Source organism: Phacochoerus africanus, chromosome 4 (genome assembly GCF_016906955.1).
Source record: "Phacochoerus africanus isolate WHEZ1 chromosome 4, ROS_Pafr_v1, whole genome shotgun sequence".
In the NCBI taxonomy this organism is placed as follows: Eukaryota; Metazoa; Chordata; class Mammalia; order Artiodactyla; family Suidae; genus Phacochoerus; species Phacochoerus africanus.
In genome coordinates this window covers 13,048,608-13,070,953 of record NC_062547.1, presented here as the reverse complement: position 1 = coordinate 13,070,953, position 22,346 = coordinate 13,048,608, and the positions used below count along the sequence as shown (strand labels likewise).

Here is a 22,346-nt window from a genome sequence, read left to right as displayed (position 1 = left end):
ACAATAGATTTAAAACAAAAAATGCAACTAGAGATAAAGCAGGGCATTTTATAGTGCCAGAAGGGCCAATGTGGAGTTCCTGTCATGGTGCAGTGGAAACGAATCTGACTGGGAATCATGAGGTTGCGGGTTCGATCCCTGGCCTTGCTCATTGGGTTGGGGATCTGGTGTTGCCCTGAGCTGTGGTATACGTCGCAGATGCAGCTCAGATCCCGAGTTGCTGTGGCTGTGGTGTAGGCCAGCAGCCGTAGCTCCGATTTGACCTCTACCCTGGGAACTTCCATCTGCTGCAGGTATGGCCCAAAAAACAAACAAACAAAAGAAAGTTTTACGAGTATGGCAGTAGTGTGAGGGTAGAGGAGAGACATGGGAAAAGGAGAGGGGCAGGTTTTTTTCTTACTTAGATGACTTGCAGGGTTTGGGAATTTTATCTCAATAAAGCCATTGCAAGTAAAATTGTCAATCGTTTCTACTTAGAGGTGTGAAGCTAGGTAAGGGTGAACGAAAAATGAATGAATGAAAATTCAGGTCATCATTAACTTTTGTACAACTGGCCCTTTCATGTGTTACATAGCCACACCACTCACCACCCTTCTGATACCAAATTTGACTTTTCTATTTCAGTAGACAAATAACTATTGTGTGGTACCTCCGGGGCTGAGGATCAGCCAATAGTTTCATTTGAGCAGTGTTGCCATCTAAATATGGCAATGTTTGTATAATTACTTGAACTTTTTATTGCATGTTTGCCATTATTTATGGAAGTATAGTGGAAAATGGAAAAAGAATAATGTTAATGGTTTTACAATTGAGACAAAGAAGGATATCGTTGGGTTTGCCGAAAACAGTGAATTTGATTCTTATTAAATTTAAGAGAGTCTAACAACTGTTTTCAATGATAAAGGAAAACAGCCAAATTTAAAACACATGTTCAAAATGCCGTACACATGTTTCTAAAGTGTGTGGCTCAAAAGGAAGTTGTGGTGGAGAAAAATGTGTGGGCCTTTACAATTAGATATAGTAAGATCTTACTTTGATACGCTGACATTTTTTTCTGAAAAAAAAATTTTTTTTTTAACTCAATGATCCTTCCCCCTTCAAACTAGTCCTCTTGGCAGCCACACCTTGGGGTTGGGTTGTTGCTGCATAGCGCAGATACCGAAAAAGTCAGTCCCTGGCCTTCGAGTTTTCAAGCATGTTTTGGAAACTCAAGGCAGAGATAAAGCTTTTGTGATAAAAAGCTTCTGAACTTCAAAAGTTAGAGGCATCAGTAACCCAGGGCAGAAACTCATGCCTTAACCACAGGCATATAAGAATATGTGTTCAGTCAGAGCCAGTTTTCTCCAGTGGTTTTCTTTCTCTCAAAGGCCAAATAAAAATTCCTTAGGCTTGTAAGGTGAGGAACGCAGAAGTGAGCTTAGAGGCTGGTTTATCCAGAAGGGATTCTTGTAGCCCAGTCTTGAGAGCTTCTGTACCTCTTGAGGTGCAGGAGTGATGGAAAAAAATGGGTGCATGTGGGAGTTCCCATCGTGGCTCAGTGATAAAGAAACTGACTAGTATCCATGTGGACATGGTTCGATTCCTGGCCTTGCTCAGTGGGTTAAGGATCTGGCATTGCTATGAGTTGTGGTGTAGGTCGAAGATGCCGCTCAGATCTGGCATTGCTGTGGCTGTGGTGTAGGCTGGCAGCTGCAGGTCGGATTCAACCCCTAGCCTGGGAACTTTCATACGACGCAGGTGTGGCCCTAAAAAAAAAAAAGAAAAAATGGGTGTGTGTGGAAGGGCCAAGCAGAGACCCAGAGTGGTGTGTGAATGTGTCTGATGCTCTCTGAAAGAGTTCAAGGAGTAGCCGAGAGACTGGAAGAACTTTCCTTTTGGGACATGGAGTCATGACCAAAATTTCATGGTCTAGGAGTTGGAAACCAGATGGGGATAGGATGTCACAGTAAATGGCAGCATGGGCAGACCATGACAGAGGGCCAGGCAAGATCCCTATCTATCCCACCCTTGCTCCTTGCTGCTTTCACCCCAGGGAAGGGAAAGGAGTGCAGGTACGCGTGGGGGTTGGGTTGGGGGAACTCTTAAAGTGACTGTGATTGCCAGAACTGACACAGGGAATGTTCCTGCCATCTGGCAGACAAGGAGCTCCAAAGAAACTTGCCAAGAAAAAATAAAGCCACACTTTTCCTGCAGGTGAGTTTGGAGCATTGGATAAGCACCTATTCTAAATGGGGCTGAGAGTCAGCATCCGCTAACACTTCACAAAGGGAGGTTCATGGTCCAAACTGAGGATGCGATTTACCTGGTTGCAGTCTCCTCATGAAGGGAGAAAGACCATCCACGTTTACGTGTGCGCTTTACAAATTTAAAAAAGCATTGAAAAGTCATTTTCTTACTTACACATTCTACTGATCTGTCACTTGCACATGTACTAGAATAGAGCCAAGTGGAAGGATTCCTAAATCAGTGGAGAAAAGCTGTCTTCTAACTGGGAACACAGGAAAAAGAAATAAACTCTGTTTTTTGTTAAGCTACTGAAACTTGGGGTTTGTTTATTAATGCTGTTAGTTACCTTAACCAGGGCAATAAACATTGGGGATTTTGGGGTTTTGGTATTTTTTCACTGGCTGATGGAGCCCTCTCCTTTCTCCCAGGCTGCCTCTCTGGGTGCTTCCACCATCCCTCCTCTGAGTGCTGCATCCTCGAGATGCATCCTCCAGCGACCAACCCCCAAGAACAATACTGGTCAAAGCGATATCTAGAGTAAGCTAAGTCAATGTCATTTTGACAGTGGCAGGTCCTTTCCTCAAAGGGGCAATATTGTGTAAACTGTATGTTATTCTCTTTACCGATGAGGAAAAGAGGAACTAAGGGAAGTGACTCATCCCACTTCTCACAGCTTAAACAGAGACATACAGGTCTTGGTTGGCCCATGAATGTTTGAAAACCTCCTTGGCAATTAGGGATATTAGAATTCCAAGATACACGTGTATGCTCTCCAAGACAGTAAAAATTAAAAATCGGACAATCCAGTGTTAGTGATGGCTCTGTTTAAATTGGACGGACCACTTTTGAGAACGATTTGGCATGAAATTAAAACGTTGAACATACATGTACACTATGATCCAGCAGGTCAATGAATAGAGGTATATGATCAAGGGAAATTATTGCACATTTGCCTTATGCAGTATGTACCTGAAATGCTTACGGCAGCAACTTTGTCATAGCAAAAAAGGGGAGACAAGACAAACACCTGTCAACTCTAGGAACGGATGAATAAAATAGAGCATGTTCATACAGCAGATACTAAACAGCAGAGAGAATAAATGGACTACAGGTCTATGCATCAAGATGAATACGTGTCTGAAACATACTGAGTCTTGAGTGAAATAAGGCAATGAAATAAGGAAGTAACATAATACACACAGTACTATTCCATGGATATAAAATTTTAAAACATGGATCTAGCAGTGATATTATACAACATTTGTCTTTTCCATTCTGTTTTTCTTTTTCTTTTCTTTTTCTGTCTTTTTAGGGCCGCACCTGAGGCATATGGAAGTTCCCAGGCTAGGGATCGAATCGGAGCTGTAGCTGCCAGCCTACACCACAGCCATAGAAAGCATTTGTCTTTTTCTGTCTGACTTATTTCACTTAGCCTAATGCCCTTCAAGTCCATCCATGTTGCTGCAAATGGAGAAATTTAAATTTTTTATGGTTGAGTAGTATTCCACTGTGTGTTTATGTATCTCTTCTTTATCTATTTATCTGTTGATAGGTACTTGCTTTCATACCTTAGCAATTGTAAATATATTGCCATGAACATTGGGGTGTATGTATCTTTTCGAGTAAGTGTTTTTTGTTTCTTTTGGATATGTACCCAGGAGTGGAATTGCCGGATCAGGGAAGAGGGCACATAGTTGTGTCACTTCTTGGCTTTCGTCATGAATTTCCCTCTTCTAGGAACACCCTCCCAGACTAAACTGTGGGCTCTGGGAGGAGATTTGCATCCCTTGTTGACTCTTGCATTTAGAGCTAGATGGAGGCACGTGGATCAGTGCTTCTCAGAACTGAATGTGTATCCCAATCACTGGGGTTCCTGTTAAAGTGCAGATTCTGATTCTTTAGGTTCTGGGGTGAGGTTCCTGATTCTACGTTTCTTAAAAGCTCTCAGGTGCTGACACTGTTCCAGGGACAACAAGCAGGAAGATGCCCATCCATTCATTTACTGAACGTATTTATTGAGTGCCGCTAATGTGCCCGGCATTGTCCTAGTCGTGGAGGGTACAGCAGTGAATGGGACAGGACACCAATTTTCCCCTCTTCCCATTGAAAGTATAAATACTTGTTCAACATTTCTAGGGTCAAGGTGGAGAGCAACTGATTGTCTATTAATTTAAAATTGTACAGCACAGCCATATAATATGCACATTTAACTTGTATTTTTTTTTGCTGTTTTCTGAGTGTGATATTTTCAAAATGCTTTCTTTTTTGTGGTTTCTTTTTATCGCATTAGGAGTGTATGTGTGTGTACTACCTCTTGGTAATATAGGGTTCAGTTTAGAGAAGATCCCTCTTAGTAAATACTACTGTGTTGTGCATTATTTAGTTTTAGGATTCGAGGGAACTATGACCTCTGGTTTCAGGCAACTGCCAACTAGCTGGTCTCAGAATTAGTTTTACTGCTTGTAGTGGCACCATGAACATAAATATGTGATTCAAAAATTACACAGTACAGGCAAAGGATTTTTTTAAATTTCCACCCAAAGAAAGAGTCCACTTCAATTATGTAGAAATGTGAGTTAACTAGAAGCTTATTTCAGATTTAATCTGTAATGTTTTATTATCTTTTTAAATTTTGTATTTATTTTTTGCTTTTTAGGGCCACACCTGGGGCATATGGAAATTCCCAGGCTAGGGGTTGAATCAGAGCTGCACCTGCCAGCCTACGCCATAGTCATAGCTGAGCCACATCTTCGACTACACCACAGTTCATGGCAACGCCAGATCCCTGACCCACTGAGTGAGGTGAGGGATCGAACCCACATCCTCATGGATCCTAGTTGGGTTTGTCAACTGCTGAGCCATGAAGGGAACTCCTGATCTGTGATATTTTAGAACTCCATATAGATGATGGTATAATCAACGGTCCATTTGGCCAGGACGGAGGCAAAGCTATGTGTGTAATAAATCTCATTTACTGTTCCTATCTCTGGATTTTAAAAAGGCTGTATTCCCCAGTCTCCATTGCAAGTTACGTTGACCCATAAGACTGGTTTTAGGCTATCGGTGTGTGGGTTGAAGTGATGTGAGCCAACCTCAGGCCAGGTAATTAAAAGCCATCTACTTGATCTTCTTGACCATTTCCTCCACCATCAAAGTCTTGGTGGGACTCCAAGGTTGAGATGGTGGCATGGCAAGAAGAAAGGGGTCCAGACACTGATGGAGGGATAGAGGTTGCCCTGGAGACTCTGTCTCAAGGTTAGCATGGGTAGAAGCCTTTGTTGGTGTTGACCGACTGGCACTGTGGGCTTCATTTGCTACTGTAGTGGAAGCTGTGTGACTAACACATGTTCTGACTATGAATCTGGGTGGGGCCTCCCACACCGTGTTGTACTTAATTGCCTCAGAAATATGTGTACAGGTGAGTGAATTCGATGACTTTTTCCCAAGTGTCTTCACCACAATGTTCCAGTTTTACCTCAATTAAAAACTTGGTTTATTAGGTCAAGGAATGTGGCCCATAGGAAGAATTTAGCAAATATTTGCTTAATGAGAAAAGACAAAAGAAAGAAATGTTTACCCTTAGCTTTGTGAAAGGAATTAAAAATGTTTCATTTTCAGAAGAAATGATCAAAATCGAACAATGTTCATTCAAAGTAGTTTTGGAAAACGTTTGAGAAAAATAGAAAAACCTTTTCCCATTGTGCTACATTGTAATACAACCATCGTTACATTTCTGTGTGTTCTTCCCAGGTTTTCTGCCACTAATTTTTATCACACTGTTGCAATCACACTCTGGATGTTCTGGCCTGCTGTTTTCCGTGTTCTTGTGCAGTCTTCATAAGCAAGCATACCATTTAGTGGTTACATCATAATCCATCTGGGGGAGTGAGCCATTTAATCCTTTTCCTCCTTGAACATCATGTTTTGTTTTCAAATATGATGCTGTGATAAACTTTGTGTATATAGTAAGATTTTCTAAATTTAGAGAAACAACATCATTAAGATATCTGAAAAAAGCCTTTTTTTTTTTTTTCTTTCTTTTTAGGGCCACACCCTCAGCATATGAAAGTTCCCAGGCTAGGAGTCAAATCGGAGCTACAGCTTCCAGCCTACACCACAGCCACAGCACATGGGATCTGAGCCGCGTCTTTGACCCGTGCTGGAACCTCGACTCATTTAGTGAGGCCAGGGATGGAATATGCATCCTCATGGATGCTAGCCTGATTTGTTTCCACTGCACCACAATGGAAACGCAAAAAAAAAAAAAGTCTTTTTTTTTGTCTTTTTCTTTGTTGTTGTTGTTGCCATTTCTTGGGCCGCTCCTGCGGCGTATGGAGGTTCCCAGGCCAGGGGTTGAATCGGAGCTGTAGCCACCGGCCTACTCCAGAGCCACAGCAACGCGGGATCCGAGCCGTGTCTGCAACCTACACCACAGCTCACGGCAACGCCGGATCGTTAACCCACTGAGCAAGGGCAGGGACCGAACCCGCAACCTCCTGGTTCCTAGTCGGATTCGTTAACCACTGCGCCACGACGGGAACTCCAAAAAAGTCTTTTTAATGATCCAAAAATCTTAGGGTGAAGAAACTCAGTTCAGGTTCAGACTTTTCATTAGTTTAAGAGCGTGCCTTCCAGTGCCACATTCACCACCAAATTAGGTCAAGCTCAGCTTCTTTTCTTATGTGATTCTCTAAAACATGTATACTCACCGTATTCCACATTGATTTAAAGATGTTCAGGCAAAGTACAATTTTTGGGAATCAGTCTCCTAAAGCAGATTGTTTTATATAATGCTCTAGCTGCCTAAATAATGGGCGTGCGCGCACGCGCGCACACACACACACACACACACCCTTGAGAATTATGAGACATGTACCTACATCAGGCTAGAAAACAGATGTATGAGGAAAAGTCTCTCTTGATCCTGAGGTTTTATTTAGTGAGACAGCTCAGCAAAATGCTGCAGCAGTAAGAAATAAGGACACTTCTATCCTGGTCTTCTTTCTTTTTGGAAAAAGAAGAAAGAATTGAGTCACTGTGGCCTACCCTCACTTCACTAAATCAGTGGAAAACTGGAAGGCTTGTGCTGCCCCTTGTCTGATGTTTCTTGGGAGTTATGATGAGTTGCCAATCAAAGACATAATTTGTGTCCCAGATATAACTAAGATATCTCTGATATAACTCAGTGGTAACAAACATGACCAGTATCCATGAGGATGTGGATTTCATCCCTGGCCTCCACTCAGTGGATTAAGGGTCCGGCATTGCTGCGAGCTGTGGCGTAGGTTGCAGACACGGCTCAGGTCCCATGTTGCTTCGGCTGTGGCTATGGCTGGCAGCTGCAGCTCCAATTTGATCCCTAGCCTGGGAACTTCCATATGCTGCTGCCGGTGTGGCCTTAAAAAGCAAGCAAGAAAGAAAAGAAGCAAGCAAGCAAGCAAGCAAGAGAGAAAGAAGAAAGAAATATGTCTGGTTTCGATGAGGCAGTCCTGATGTTGAACTCTCACTCTCTCACCAACTTAGATATGACTTAAGTAGTTAACTTATTTTTACTCAGTCACAGATCCTTCATTTGTAAAATAAGAGAATCACAAATTATGATATTTGCTGCTTCTTCCTTAATCCCTCCTCCTTCCAAACCAGAATGCTCCTGGTGGGAGTCAATTCATAACGCGATCTGGAAGATACCAAGCCTTCCTTTCTCTCATAAGCAACATTGCAGGGCTCAGCAGGGAAAGAGCTTGATCCGGAGCTTCCTCTGCAGGGCATCCTTCACCTCCTTGTTGCGGAGGCTGTAGATGAAGGGGTTGAGCATGGGGGTTATGATGGTGTAGAAGACAGACACGACTTGGCCACTGGCATCATTCGTGGATCCATGCGGCTGGACGTAGGTGAAAATCACAGTGCTATAGAAGAGGGCAATGGCCAGGAAGTGGGAGGCACAGGTAGAGAGGGCCTTCTCCCTCCCAGCTGCTGAGCGCATCCTCCCAATGGCCACCAAGACTGAACTGTAGGAGGTGAGGATGAGGGCAGCCGGCAGAAAGGTAACCAGAGCAGAGAAGATATAGAGGACCACTCCTGCCACGGCTGTGTTGGCACAAGCCAGGCGGAGGAGGGGCTGGATGTCACAGAAGTAGTGTGCTACCTGGTTAGGCCCACAGAAAGGCAGAGAGAAGACATTCCCTGTCTGAATAGCAGAGTTAGCGCCACCAAATGCGTAGGAAGCAGCCACTAGCTGGAGACAGGTTTCCTTGGTCATGATGGAGCCATAATGGAGGGGTCGGCCGATGGCCATGTAGCGGTCATAGGCCATGGAGGCCAGAAGGAAGCTCTCTGCGGTCGCATGCATCACGAAGAAGGTCATCTGGACCACACAGCCCTCGAAAGAGATGGACTTGTCCGAGACCAGAAGATCGGCCAACAGCTTGGGTGTGACCACAGACGAGTAACACATATCAAGAAAAGAGAGGACACTGAGAAAGAAGTACATGGGGCTATGGAGACGGGAGTCTGTGAAGATGAGTGCCATCATTCCCAGGTTGCCCACCACTGTCAAGGCGTAGATGAGCAGGAAGCCTCCAAAGAAAAGCTCCTGGAGGTCTGGATACTTGGAGAATCCCAGCAAGATGAACTGGGTGACTGGGGTGTCGTTGCCACTGGCACGGGCCGGGTCTCCAGGTGCCATCTGCAGAGGTGACAATGGCTAATCCCTCAGACAGTATTGCTTGAGCATGCCCACCTGTGCAAGGTACAGTGAGGGGGAAGAGCAGGTGCAAGGCTTCTTCTACGAGAAGCCAGTGGGAAGCATCCTGCCACAGTGCAGAGGACCCGGCTGTGAAGCCAGGCAGATGCAAGGCTTAGCTCTGACGATGGCACTCACCGGTTCTCTATGCTTGACCCTTAGTTTCATCTTGTATGAAATGGGGAAAACGTGCCTACTTCTCAGGCTCGCTGCGTGTCCTAAATGACAAGACCTCTGAAGGTCTGGGACTCAGTAGGTGATCAGTAATTGTGAGGCCTCTTCCCCAATCTCTTGTGCCTCTGCGAGTAAACATGTTCCTGATGCCCTTTGACAGTTATTTCCTTCTGTCCTTTTAAACATCAAGAAAGAGTTCACACAGCATGAAAGTCACCATTCTAAATGGTACGATTCAGTGCTCGTATGTACCTCGTAATGTCGCGCACCCATCCCCACTGTTTAATTCTGGGACATTTTCATTATCTGAAAGAGACACTCCATGCTCATGAGCAGTCACTTCCCACGCTCCCCTTCCCCCAGCCCTTGGCAACCCTGTCTCTTTAGAGTTGCCTCTTCTGGACCGTTCATATCAATGGACTCAAAAACATAGGAACTTTGGTGCCCGGCTTGTCCCGCTTCGCATTTTCAAGGCTCATCCCCATTGCAGCCGGTATCACTCTTCATCCTGTCTCGCATGTAAACATCCTCAGGGTCCCCCTCCTCTGTGTCATAACCGGTTTGTCCTCGGAGAATCTGCTGAGTTCCATGTCACCCGGGAGACCATGAGCTCAGAAAGGGTGTTTCAGTGCTTCCTTGACTCTCCTCCAAGGTGCTTCTCCTCAGGAGGGCTGGAAGTGCCCAGAGTCCTTTCTTTCCTCCCTTCAGCATCTCAGTTCCCTCGTGGTTGAGAGTTTGGGTTACATGCTATTATCAGCCCTGGGAAAACCTCCCCAACCTCTTCATCCGTGCCAAGCAGTGTGTATAGAGGAGAAGGAGGAATTGTATTGTCACTTTGCAGAAGAACCTAGAAGAGCCCTCCCCACCCCCCTCCGCTTTGTTCCCACCGGTTGTAAGAGGTACAGGCTGTGGCAAGAAGGACACTGAAGTGACAGGTGGAGACCTGCTTTCTAGTTCTGGCTCTGCTGCCCATGAGCTCTCTTAGCTTGGGTGATTCTCCTGTCCCTGGGCCTCTGATCCTTCCCTGGGAAAGTCAAGGTTTGGCATGGAAGTTATCTGAGGTCACACCTGGTCCTGTCACTCAGACAGTGAGTGAGGGCATCTTCTCTGTGCTTCCTGCCTGGATATGGATCTTTGTATGAGTGTAGCCTGGCCCCACACAACACATGGAGAATCCATGTGTGTGTCTAGAAAAAGGTTACTCTATATCTGATTGTAAGAGACAGTTTTAGGAGAGTCTGATCAGCTCACAGGGATCTATTTAACTACCTTGGCCACTCCTAGCTGTGGTCTCTGGCAAATGTCTTGCATGTGAAGTAAGAATTTTTGAGAAACCACGTTAATATGAATGAAGAGATGAGCCTATAAGGAGTTTTATTATAGCAATGTCATTTAATTCAATGAATCCTTTCTTATTTAATGCCAATAATCACATAGTGATGTATCAGCAACATTTATTTTTAACGTGTCATTGTCTGTTAATTTGAAAAGAACCTCTCTCCATTTTGTTGGAACACTTCCATCCAACTTAAAAATGATTTTTTTATAGGTCATGATGAAAGTCATTTACTTTTCAACACCTGTCTTGTGAGATTTTCTCTTGGTGTGGCATCCTGGAAGTTTTGTATGTTGGTGAAATGCCTTATACTAAGATTCCAGATGGGTTAGAAGCATGTGCTGTTTTTCAAAAGTGGAAAGAGGGCTATTGTGAAAGGGAAGATGAGAAAGGAGTAGACACTTCCACCATCAATGCATTCTGAAGGACCCTGGTTTTAGGAAAGGGTAGATAAGGACACTGAGGTTCTAGAAATTAGTTCCCTTAAGCCTCTGAGCGCTTTTAAAATTCTTCCTTTATCCTTCAAGACACACAAGCCCAGTTTGGACTGTGGCCCTAGAGCTAGTGAATTCTAGGATGCTGCCTTCTGCCCTGCTGCCTGTTTTTCCTCCCAGAGCTGGTCTTGTGATTATGTGACTAGAGGGGAATTCACCGGAACACACTGTTCTGTGAAGCATTGTTCATGCCCTTCGTAGAACAACCTTCTGTTTATTGCAAAGATGAAAATACGCAACCCTGAAAGTTAGGGTCCTGGGGGTGTGGCTGAATCCTATGACAGTATTGAGCCTTGGAGTTTATCCTGCCAAGTCAGCTTCCCACCCTGTCCTCCAGTTTCTCCACCCAGGTGCCCCTTGTCTTTCTTATACTTACTGTTCCTTTTTTATTTTTTAATTTTCTGGCTGAGACCATGGCATATGGATGTTCCCAGGCCCAGAGTCGAACAGGATCCGCAGCTGTGACCTATGCCACAATTGTAGCAACGCGGGATCCTGAACCTGCTGTGTTGGGCGGGGGATCAAACCCATGCTGCCTCAGAGATAACGCTGGATCCTTAAGCCACTGCGCCACAGAGGGAACTCCCACTTTTCCTTTTCTAACTTTCTTAGTTTAGGGGTTTAGTTTTGTTCCAATTGCAAAGTCCATGAGTCTGATCTACAGTGAATATTAATGTTGTCCTTTTTCTTTTATAGGATGATAGTCGATTTCCTTTACACACACACACACACACACATGAGTCACATTCAGCATTGTATTAGGCTGAGCTCCTTGATCTTGCTTTCCAGTAAATGAGGTTTCCTGTCCTCCTCCCCCAGTTCCCTTTTCTCCCTGTCTTCCCCGGGCCCACACTCACTCTGTCCCTCCTCATCTTCTGCATCCATCCCAGTTCCCAGATGAACACTTGATTCCTTCAGAGGCCCAGCTATCAATAATTCTCAATTGTGGTGACCTTGACCCACAGCCTTGCTGGTGTTCTGAGGTTCTCAGCCACGTGGGGGTGATTCTGAGACTCACTTTCACTCCAGCCTGTGTCTGGCAGGTTCTCCTCCTTAGACGGGTTTCTGCTGAGGGGCCACACATCCAGATCCGATGAGAAGGCACACAGCTCAGGCCAAGAGGGCATGGCACTCAGGACTGAAGCTGTGGGGGCAGCTTGCTCCTGCCAGAGTTTGTAAAGCCAGCTCTGTGCCCTCATGGTCCCCAGGTGGCTTCGGAGGCTCAGAGCTCTGGGGAGGTTTCCAAGATATGCAGGTGACACCACTGCTTATCTTCTCCTGGGCCCTGGAAGGTTCAGGCCTCGGGGATTGGGTCACTGGCTCTCTGGCTTTGGTCTTGAGCAGAGGGAGGGTGGGGTCTCTTGAGAGGTGGGGCTTATGGCTCCATCTTGCCAGCAGGAAGACTCAGCAGAAGCAGGTAGCAGCCCTCCTGTCTCCTGGATTCTGGGTCTGGATGCAGAGAGGTTCTCTTGGCCCCTTGGGCCCTTGCAGGAACCTGGGGGACACCTCACTCCGTTGTTCAGATTCAATGACCCAGGGGTCCTTTGCTGGACATGGAGGACGTGTCCTGGGCCCTGACACCGGTGAGACAGGCTGGTGACCCTGGTGTCCCTGAAGGGTGTGTCTGGGAAGGTCGTGGGGTGGGGGTGCTGAGTTCCTTTTCCTGCTGTTTCTGTGTCCCAGCTGTGGTGGGGCCCTGAGGGAGGTTGGGGCACGTGGGGCAGGGATTCTGGAGCCTGACCCTCTGTTGGAAGCGCTCCTGGCACTTCAGCCGCCAGGGACTCATCCGAGGAGGCGCTTGGGGCCTTGTTAACGGCATGGGGAGCTTATTTATGTTGGCAATTTAAAAAATGATATGTTCAGAAATGAAGCTAACTTCTAAGCACCGGAAATGCCGATGGGCACGAGGAGGAGCCAAGGGACCTGTTACCAGGACTGTGTTTATAAAGGCCCACTGATCATCTCCCAGTTGTGGCTTTTCCCAGCCTCGTTCTGACTCTGAGTGTGCTTTGTGGGGTGGGGACGTGGCTTCCTCGTTATCTGTTTGTCAGCTGGCCCAACTCTCCCGTGACTGTCCTTTGCTGGCTCAGCTGAGGCTTTGGAGCAGGGGTGGTTGTGAGTCTATGAATGGTGATGATTGAGCTGAAGGGCATTACAGAGGCTCTGGCACAGTGGGCTCTCAGCTGAGAGGTGATGGCGCTGTGGGGCTTGAGCCGGGACTGGATGACCCATGGGAAGACCAGGAGCATGCCCAGGGCTCCAGCAGGGTAGAGGCATCAGCACTCAAACATATTGGGCACATTGGAATTCTCCGTGATGCAGTGGGTTAAGGGTCTCGAGCTGTCACTGCAGCAGCTCAGCTGGCTGCTGTGGCATGGATTCAATCCCTGGCCTGGGAACTTCTGCATACTGTGGGTGTGCCTCCCCTCAAAACAGACACCGAAATTTTCTTTAAAGTTATCTGAGTGGGGAGTTCCCATTTTGTTGTAGTGTGTTTAGAATCTGACTTCAGTTGCTCATGTCGCTGCTGAGGTGCGGGTTCGATCTCCAGGACAGCACAGTGGGTTGAAAGGATCTGGGTGGGTGCATCGGGGAAAAAAATAAAGGACATTTTGGAGAAAACTGACAAGATCTGATTGTGAACTGTGAATTACATAACAGTAGTTTATCACTGTAAAATGTCCTTATTTTGATAAGTATACTGGCTATGTAAGAAAGTGACCTATTCTTAGGAACTACTTACTAAAGTAGTTCGTGATAAAGGGTTTGGAAAAAAGTATATACATGTACTTACGTATATATGAATATTTAATGTATTTATTATGTGTATACATATTTAAATGGGGCCAAATATAAATAATTGCTGACTCTGAAGGTCACATAGTGTTCCTGTATGATTCTTGCAACTTTTGAAATTATATTAAAATACTTTATAGGAGTTCCTGTTGTGGTGCAGTGGGTTAGGAAACTGGCGAGCATCCATGAGAATGTGGATTCGATCCCTGGCCTCGCTTAGTGAGTTGAGGGTTCAGCGTTGCCATGAGCTGTGGTGTAGGTCGCAGACGCGGCTCGGATCCTGTGTTGCTGTGGCTCTGGCATAGGCTGGTGGCTACAGCTCCAATTCGATCCCTAGCCTGGGAACCTCCATACGCTGCGTGAGCGGCCCAAGAAATGGCAAAAAGACAGAAAAAAAAAAAAGAAAGAAAAAAAGAAAAGTCATTTTCTTAGTTACACACCCTCCTGCTCTATCATTTTCATAATTATTATGAGCGGATCTTTATATCCTATATATAGTTAAAATTAAGCCTTTTCTTTTCCAACTATCATTTCAAATAAACCCAAAGAACAAGGTTTTTTTAAGTTACAAAGTCACAGCAGAATATTAAATTTGCCTTCCAGCATTTAAAATGGAATCCGTTGTTACTAATTTAAATATTCATGTACACAGTGCATAACATTCAGATACAAAATCGAATTAAGCGTTTCTATCCTATTTGTGACTCTATGATTCTGCTTGCTCTCTGAATTGTATCCCTTCCCTCCCTCCTTTCCTCCCAAACATATAAAGCATGTAAGAACAAAGTCCCAATTTCAGGCATTCCACTTTCCAAAGCATTTCCAGGAAAGCATTTCCAGGAGAGGCAAGGATTATCCGAATACAAAACCTTTCCTACCCCATCCCAGAATATATAAATAAACATGTTCAAGTCATCAAAACTTCGAACAGTTTTCTCTTTTAATTCTGGCCTTTGGCCTATTCAGTTGCAGCATTAATTGGAAATGGATCAACTTCTTAGAGTCAGTTTATTTACTACTGTTGGCAAAGACATGGAAGAGTGGAAATTGCTTTGGATTTTGAGTCTAAATAGCTGGGTTTAGTTTCAGTTCTTTGTCCCCACTGTGATCTGCATGTTTGTTTTCATGTTTATACTTAAAGTAGTAAAAAACTTTATTCAAACTATATTTTATTTATTTACTTATGTTTTTAGGGCCACACCTGTGGCAGATGGAGGTACCCGGGCTAGGGGTAGAATCAGAGCTACAGCTGCCAGCCTAAACCACAACCACAGCAATGCGGGATCCCAGCTGCTTCTGTGACCTACACCACGGCTCACAGCAACGCTGGATCCTTAACCCACTGAATGAGGCCAGGGATCAAACTCGCAACCTCATGGTTCCTAGTCGGATTCGTTTCCGCTGAGCCAAGTCAGGAACTCCGTATATTTTATTTTAAAAATCTTTAAAAATTTTTATTATTTTTTGGTCTTTTTAGGGCCACACCTGCGGCATAAGGAAGTTCCCAGGCTAGGGGTCAAATTGGAGCTGCAGCTGCCAGCCTACACCACAGCCACAGCCACAGCAATGCCAGATTCGAGCCTTGTCTGCCCCTCCACACCACAGCTCACGGCAATGCCGGATCCTTAACCCACTGAGTGAGGCCGGGGATCGAACCTGCGTCCTCATGGATACTAGTCAGATTTGTTTCCATTGAGACAGGATGGGAGCTCCCCGATTGTATATTAATTTAAAATTGTATAGTAGAGCCATATCATGTGCACATTTAAGTTGCATTTTTTGTTTGTTTTGTTTTCTGAGACGAGTGTTTTCAAAATGCTTTCCTTTCTGTGATTTCCTAGTCTCTCTTCAGGATTATATGTGTTTGTGTTCCAGCTCTCGGGTAATACATTACAGGGTTCAGTTTAGATAAGGTTCCTCTCAGTAAATACTACTGCGTTGTGCATTATTTAGTTTTAGGATTCAAGGGACCTATGACCTCCCATTTCAGGCAACTGTCAACTTGCTGGACTCAGAGTTAGTTTTACTGCTTGTGTTGGTACCATCAACTTAAGTGTGTGGTTCAAAAAATATTTAGCCCAGCAAAGGATGTTTTAAAATTTCCACCCAAAAATATCATTGACCTTAATATGCAGAAATGTGAGTTAACTAGTGGCTTATTTCAGATTTAATCTGTGATATTTTAGAACTCCATATAGATAATGGTATAATCAACGGTCCATTTGGCCAGGACAGAGGCAAAACTATGTGTGTAATAAATCTCATTAACCGTTCCTATCTCTGGATTTTAAAAAGGCTGTATTTCCCAGTCTCCATTGCAAGTTACGTTGACCCATAAGACTGGTTTTAGGCTATCGGTGTGTGGGTTGAAGTGATGTGAGCCAACCTCAGGCCAGGTAATTAAAAGCCATCTGCTTGATCTTTTTTTTTTTTTTTTTTTGGTCTTTTTGCTATTTCTTTGGACCGCTCCCACGGCATATGGAGGTTCCCAGGCTAGGGGTCAAATTGGAGCTGTAGCCACCGGCCTACACCAGAGCCACAGCAACACGGGATCCGAGCCGTGTCTGTAACCTACACCACAGCTCGCGGCAACGCCTGATCCTTAACCCACTGAGTAAGGCCAGGGACCGAACCCGCAACCTCATGGTTCCTAGTCGGATTCGTTAACCACTGCGCCACGACGGAAACTCCTGCTTGATCTTCTTGACCATTTCCTCCACCATCAAAGTCTTGGTGGGACTCCAAGGTTGAGATGGTGGCATGGCAAGAAGAAAGGGGTCCAGACACTGATGGAGGGATAGAGGTTGCCCTGGAGACTCTGTCTCAAGGTTAGCATGGGTAGAAGCCTTTGTTGGTGTTGACCGACTGGCACTGTGGGCTTCATTTGCTACTGTAGTGGAAGCTGTGTGACTAACACATGTTCTGACTATGAATCTGGGTGGGGCCTCCCACACCGTGTTGTACTTAATTGCCTCAGAAATATGTGTACAGGTGAGTGAATTCGATGACTTTTTCCCAAGTGTCTTCACCACAATGTTCCAGTTTTACCTCAATTATAGGCATGTAATACAAACTTGGTTTATTAGGTCAAGGAATGTGGCCCATAGGAAGAATTTAGCAAATATTTGCTTAATGAGAAAAGACAAAAGAAAGAAATGTTTACCCTTAGCTTTGTGAAAGGAATTAAAAATGTTTCATTTTCAGAAGAAATGATCAAAATCGAACAATGTTCATTCAAAGTAGTTTTGGAAAACGTTTGAGAAAAATAGAAAAACCTTTTCCCATTGTGCTACATTGTAATACAACCATCGTTACATTTCTGTGTGTTCTTCCCAGGTTTTCTGCCACTAATTTTTATCACACTGTTGCAATCACACTCTGGATGTTCTGGCCTGCTGTTTTCCGTGTTCTTGTGCAGTCTTCATAAGCAAGCATACCATTTAGTGGTTACATCATAATCCATCTGGGGGAGTGAACCATTTAATCCTTTTCCTCCTTTGAACATTTCTGTTTCTTCTGACTTTTTGTTTTCAAAAATGATGCTGTGATAAACCTATTTGTAGATGAGATTTTCTAAATTTAGATTAACACCTTTAAGAGAAGACGTTATTTGAAAAAAAGTGTTTTTTTTTTTTTTTTTTTAGGACCGAATTTGCTGCATATGGAAGTTCCCAGGCTAGGGGTCGAATTGGAGCTGCAGCTGCCTGCCTACACCACAGCAACAACAATATGGGATCCGAGCTGTGTCTGTGACCTACACCACAGCTCACCGCAACACTGGACCTTAACCCACTGAGGGAGGCCAGGATCACACCCTCATCCTCATGGATACTAGTTGGATTTGTAACCTGCTGAGCCACAAGGGGAACTCAAAGACTTTTAAAAGATCTAAAAATCTCTGGCTGAAGCCAACTCAGTTCCACTTAAGACTGCATTAGTTTAAGAGCGTGCCTTCCAGTGCTGCATTCACCACCAAATTAGGTCAAGTTCAGCTTCTTCATTTGTGTGATTTTCTAAACCAGGTATATTCACTGTATTCCGTGTTTATTTAGGATGTTCAGGCCAAATACAATTTTTTTGGAATCAGTCTCCTAAAGCTGAGTGTTCTGTATAATGCTCTATCTGCCTAAATATCACACACATACCCCTACCCCGACCTTTGAGAATTAAGAGACATGTACCTACATCAGGCTAGAAAACAGATGTATGAAGAAAAGTCTCTCTTGATCCTGAGGTTTTGTTTAGTGAGACAGCTCAGCAAAATGCTGCAGCAGTAAGAAATAAGGACACTTCTATCCTGGTCTTCTTTCTTTTTGGAACAAGAAGAAAGAATTGAGTCACTGTGGCCTACCCCCACTTCACTAAATCAGTGGCAAAACTGGAAGGCTTGTGCTGCCCCTTGTCTGATGTGCCTTGGGAGTTATGATGAGTTATGATGCCAATAAAATACATAACTTGTGTCCCAGGAGTAACTGTAATATCTCTGGTTTTGGTGAGGAAATCCTGATGCTGAATTTGCATGCTCTCAGTAACTACTTTATGTAGTTAACCTTTTTTTTTTTTTTTTACTGAGTCTTGGATCCTTCATTTGTTAAATGAAATCATCATTACAATGGCTGCCTCACATGCGATGGTGAAGAATCAATATGATAATGGATATGAAGATGCTTTAAGAACGGCAAAGCTCTGTATAAAGTATGATATTTATTGCTTCTTTCTTACTTCTTCCTTCTCCTTCAAAACCAGGGCTGCTCCTAGCAAGTCAATTCATAATATGATTTGGAAGGTTCTATGCCTCCCTATTTCAACAACGTTGCAGGGCTCAGCAGGGAAAGAGCTTGATCCGGAGCTTCCTCTGCAGGGCATCCTTCACCTCCTTGTTGCGGAGGCTGTAGATGAAGGGGTTGAGCATGGGGGTTATGATGGTGTAGAAGACAGACACGACTTGGCCACTGGCATCATTCGTGGATCCATGCGGCTGGACGTAGGTGAAAATCACAGTGCTATAGAAGAGGGCAATGGCCAGGAAGTGGGAGGCACAGGTAGAGAGGGCCTTCTCCCTCCCAGCTGCTGAGCGCATCCTCCCAATGGCCACCAAGACTGAACTGTAGGAGGTGAGGATGAGGGCAGCCGGCAGAAAGGTAACCAGAGCAGAGAAGATATAGAGGACCACTCCTGCCACGGCTGTGTTGGCACAAGCCAGGCGGAGGAGGGGCTGGATGTCACAGAAGTAGTGTGCTACCTGGTTAGGCCCACAGAAAGGCAGAGAGAAGACATTCCCTGTCTGAATAGCAGAGTTAGCGCCACCAAATGCGTAGGAAGCAGCCACTAGCTGGAGACAGGTTTCCTTGGTCATGATGGAGCCATAATGGAGGGGTCGGCCGATGGCCATGTAGCGGTCATAGGCCATGGAGGCCAGAAGGAAGCTCTCTGCGGTCGCATGCATCACGAAGAAGGTCATCTGGACCACACAGCCCTCGAAAGAGATGGACTTGTCCGAGACCAGAAGATCGGCCAACAGCTTGGGTGTGACCACAGACGAGTAACACATATCAAGAAAAGAGAGGACACTGAGAAAGAAGTACATGGGGCTATGGAGACGGGAGTCTGTGAAGGTGAGTGCCATCATTCCCAGGTTGCCCACCACTGTCAAGGCGTAGATGAGCAGGAAGCCTCCAAAGAAAAGCTCCTGGAGGTCTGGATACTTGGAGAATCCCAGCAAGATGAACTGGGTGACTGGGGTGTCGTTGCCACTGGCACGGGCCGGGTCTCCAGGTGCCATCTGCAGAGGTGACAATGGCTAATCCCTCAGACAGTATTGCTTGAGCATGCGCACCTGTGCAAGGTACAGTGAGGGGGAAGAGCAGGTGCAAGGCTTCTTCTACGAGAAGCCAGTGGGAAGCATCCTGCCACAGTGCAGAGGACCCGGCTGTGAAGCCAGGCAGATGCAAGGCTTAGCTCTGACGATGGCACTCACCGGTTCTCTATGCTTGACCCTTAGTTTCATCTTGTATGAAATGGGGAAAACGTGCCTACTTCTCAGGCTCGCTGCGTGTCCTAAATGACAAGACCTCTGAAGGTCTGGGACTCAGTAGGTGATCAGTAATTGTGAGGCCTCTTCCCAATCTCTTGTGCCTCTGCGAGTAAATATGTTCCTGATGCCCTTTGACAGTTATTTCCTTCTGTCCTTTTAAACATCAAGAAAGAGTTCACACAGCATGAAAGTCACCATTCTAAATGGTACGATTCAGTGCTCGTATGTACCTCGTAATGTCGCGCACCCATCCCCACTGTTTAATTCTGGGACATTTTCATTATCTGAAAGAGACACTCCATGCTCATGAGCAGTCACTTCCCACGCTCCCCTTCCCCCAGCCCTTGGCAACCCTGTCTCTTTAGAGTTGCCTCTTCTGGACCGTTCATATCAATGGACTCAAAAACATAGGAACTTTGGTGCCCGGCTTGTCCCGCTTCGCATTTTCAAGGCTCATCCCCATTGCAGCCGGTATCACTCTTCATCCTGTCTCGCATGTAAACATCCTCAGGGTCCCCCTCCTCTGTGTCATAACCGGTTTGTCCTCGGAGAATCTGCTGAGTTCCATGTCACCCGGGAGACCATGAGCTCAGAAAGGGTGTTTCAGTGCTTCCTTGACTCTCCTCCAAGGTGCTTCTCCTCAGGAGGGCTGGAAGTGCCCAGAGTCCTTTCTTTCCTCCCTTCAGCATCTCAGTTCCCTCGTGGTTGAGAGTTTGGGTTACATGCTATTATCAGCCCTGGGAAAACCTCCCCAACCTCTTCATCTGTGCCAAGCAGTGTGTATAGAGGAGAAGGAGGAATTGTATTGTCACTTTGCAGAAGAACCTAGAAGAGCCCTCCCCACCCCCCTCCGCTTTGTTCCCACCGGTTGTAAGAGGTACAGGCTGTGGCAGGAAGGACACTGAAGTGACAGGTGGAGACCTGCTTTCTAGTTCTGGCTCTGCTGCCCATGAGCTCTCTTAGCTTGGGTGATTCTCCTGTCCCTGGGCCTCTGATCCTTCCCTGGGAAAGTCAAGGTTTGGCATGGAAGCTATCTGAGGTCACACCTGGTCCTGTCACTCAGACAGTGAGTGAGGGCATCTTCTCTGTGCTTCCTGCCTGGGTACGGATCTTTGTATGTAGTGTAGCCTGGCCCCACACAGAGAATCCACATGAGTCTGTCCAGCTCTCAGGATCTATTTAAGGTCCTTGGCTAGTCCTAGCAGTGATTGCTGGCAAATATTTTATACATGAAGTAAGAATTTTTGAGAAACCACGTTAATATAAATGAATAGATGAGCATATAAGGAGTTTTGTTAATGTCATTTAAATCAATGAGACCTTTCTTAGTTAATGCTAAGAATGACAACCTGCTGAATCTTCCAATATTATTTTTAGGAGTTCCCTGCTGATTTAGGGGGTTAATTATCAGGTGTTATCACTGCACTGTGTCAGGTCACAGCCGTGGCTTGGGTTCAATCCCTGGCCCTGGAACCTCCCTATGTACAGGCTTGACCAAAATAAATAAAAACGATTTAAACAAAAAAGGTGCAGAAGCCCTAAAGGGCCATTTCTCCAAAGAAGACATTCAGATGGCTGCCAGGCAGGTGAAAGGATGCCCAACCTTGCTAATTACCAGAGAAATGCAAATCAAAACTACAGTGAAGTACCACCTCACTCTGGTCAGAATGGCTATCATGAAAAAATCTACAACAGAGTTCCCCGGTGGATCTGTGGGTTAAGGATCCAGCATTGTTACTTCTGTGGCATGGATTTGATCTTTGGCCTGGAAACTTCTGCAGGCCATGGAGGCGTTCAACATCCACAACAAAATGTCCAGAAACAGCAAAGGCTGGAGCGCGTGTGGAGCAAAGGAAACTCTTGCACTGTGGGTGGGAATGTAATTTGGAGCAACCCATACAGCTGGGTATAAAACCAAAGGAAACAATATTGCTGCCTTTAAAGAGACATCCGAACTCTATGTTCATCCCTGTGTTATTATTATTATTATTGCTTTTTAGGGCTGCACCCATGGCATATGGAGGTTCTCAGGCTAGGGGTCAAATCGGAGCTGTAGCTGCCGGCCTATGCCACAGTGACAGCAATGCAGGATCTGAGCCGGATCTGGACCTACACCACAGCTCACATCATGGCTGGACCCTTAACCCATTGAGCAAGGCCGGGGATCGAACCTGGGTCCTCATGGATGCTAGTCAGATTCATTAACCACTGAGCCAGGATGGGAACTCTCATCTCTGTATTATTATTCACAATAGTCAACATATGGAAACAATCTGTGTCCTTTGACGGATGAATGGATAAAGAGATTGTAATACACACACACACACATACACACACACACACACACACCAGACACTCACAATTACATTCAGCATTGTAGTAGGCTGAGCTCGTTGATCCTGCTTTCCAGTAAATGAGGTTTCTTTCTCCCCCAAATCCCCTTTCTCTCTTTCTGCCCCTGGACTAGACTAACTGCATTCTCTCCGAATCTACAACTCCCATCCCAGTTCACAGATGAACACTTGATTCCTTCAGAGGCACAGC

At 45.4% G+C, this 22,346-nt stretch overlaps 2 protein-coding genes across 2 annotated transcripts; both read right to left on the bottom strand.

Annotated features, from left to right (window-relative positions):
* Positions 1–7,951: 7,951 nt before the first annotated feature.
* LOC125124431 (olfactory receptor 1020-like) lies at positions 7,952–8,988 on the bottom strand. The gene has a single exon (XM_047774540.1). The coding sequence runs from the start codon at positions 8,909–8,911 to the stop codon at positions 7,952–7,954; it is 960 nt and encodes a 319-aa protein (XP_047630496.1). The 5' UTR covers positions 8,912–8,988.
* Positions 8,989–18,590: 9,602 nt separating this feature from the next.
* LOC125124430 (olfactory receptor 1020-like) lies at positions 18,591–19,550 on the bottom strand. Its single transcript, XM_047774539.1, has one exon. The coding sequence runs from the start codon at positions 19,548–19,550 to the stop codon at positions 18,591–18,593; it is 960 nt and encodes a 319-aa protein (XP_047630495.1).
* Positions 19,551–22,346: the final 2,796 nt, after the last annotated feature.

Coding starts and splice junctions, on each gene's coding strand:
- LOC125124431 (XM_047774540.1), bottom strand. CDS start 8,911: ATGGCACCTGGAGACCCGGCCCGTGCCAGTGGCAACGACACCCCAGTC.
- LOC125124430 (XM_047774539.1), bottom strand. CDS start 19,550: ATGGCACCTGGAGACCCGGCCCGTGCCAGTGGCAACGACACCCCAGTC.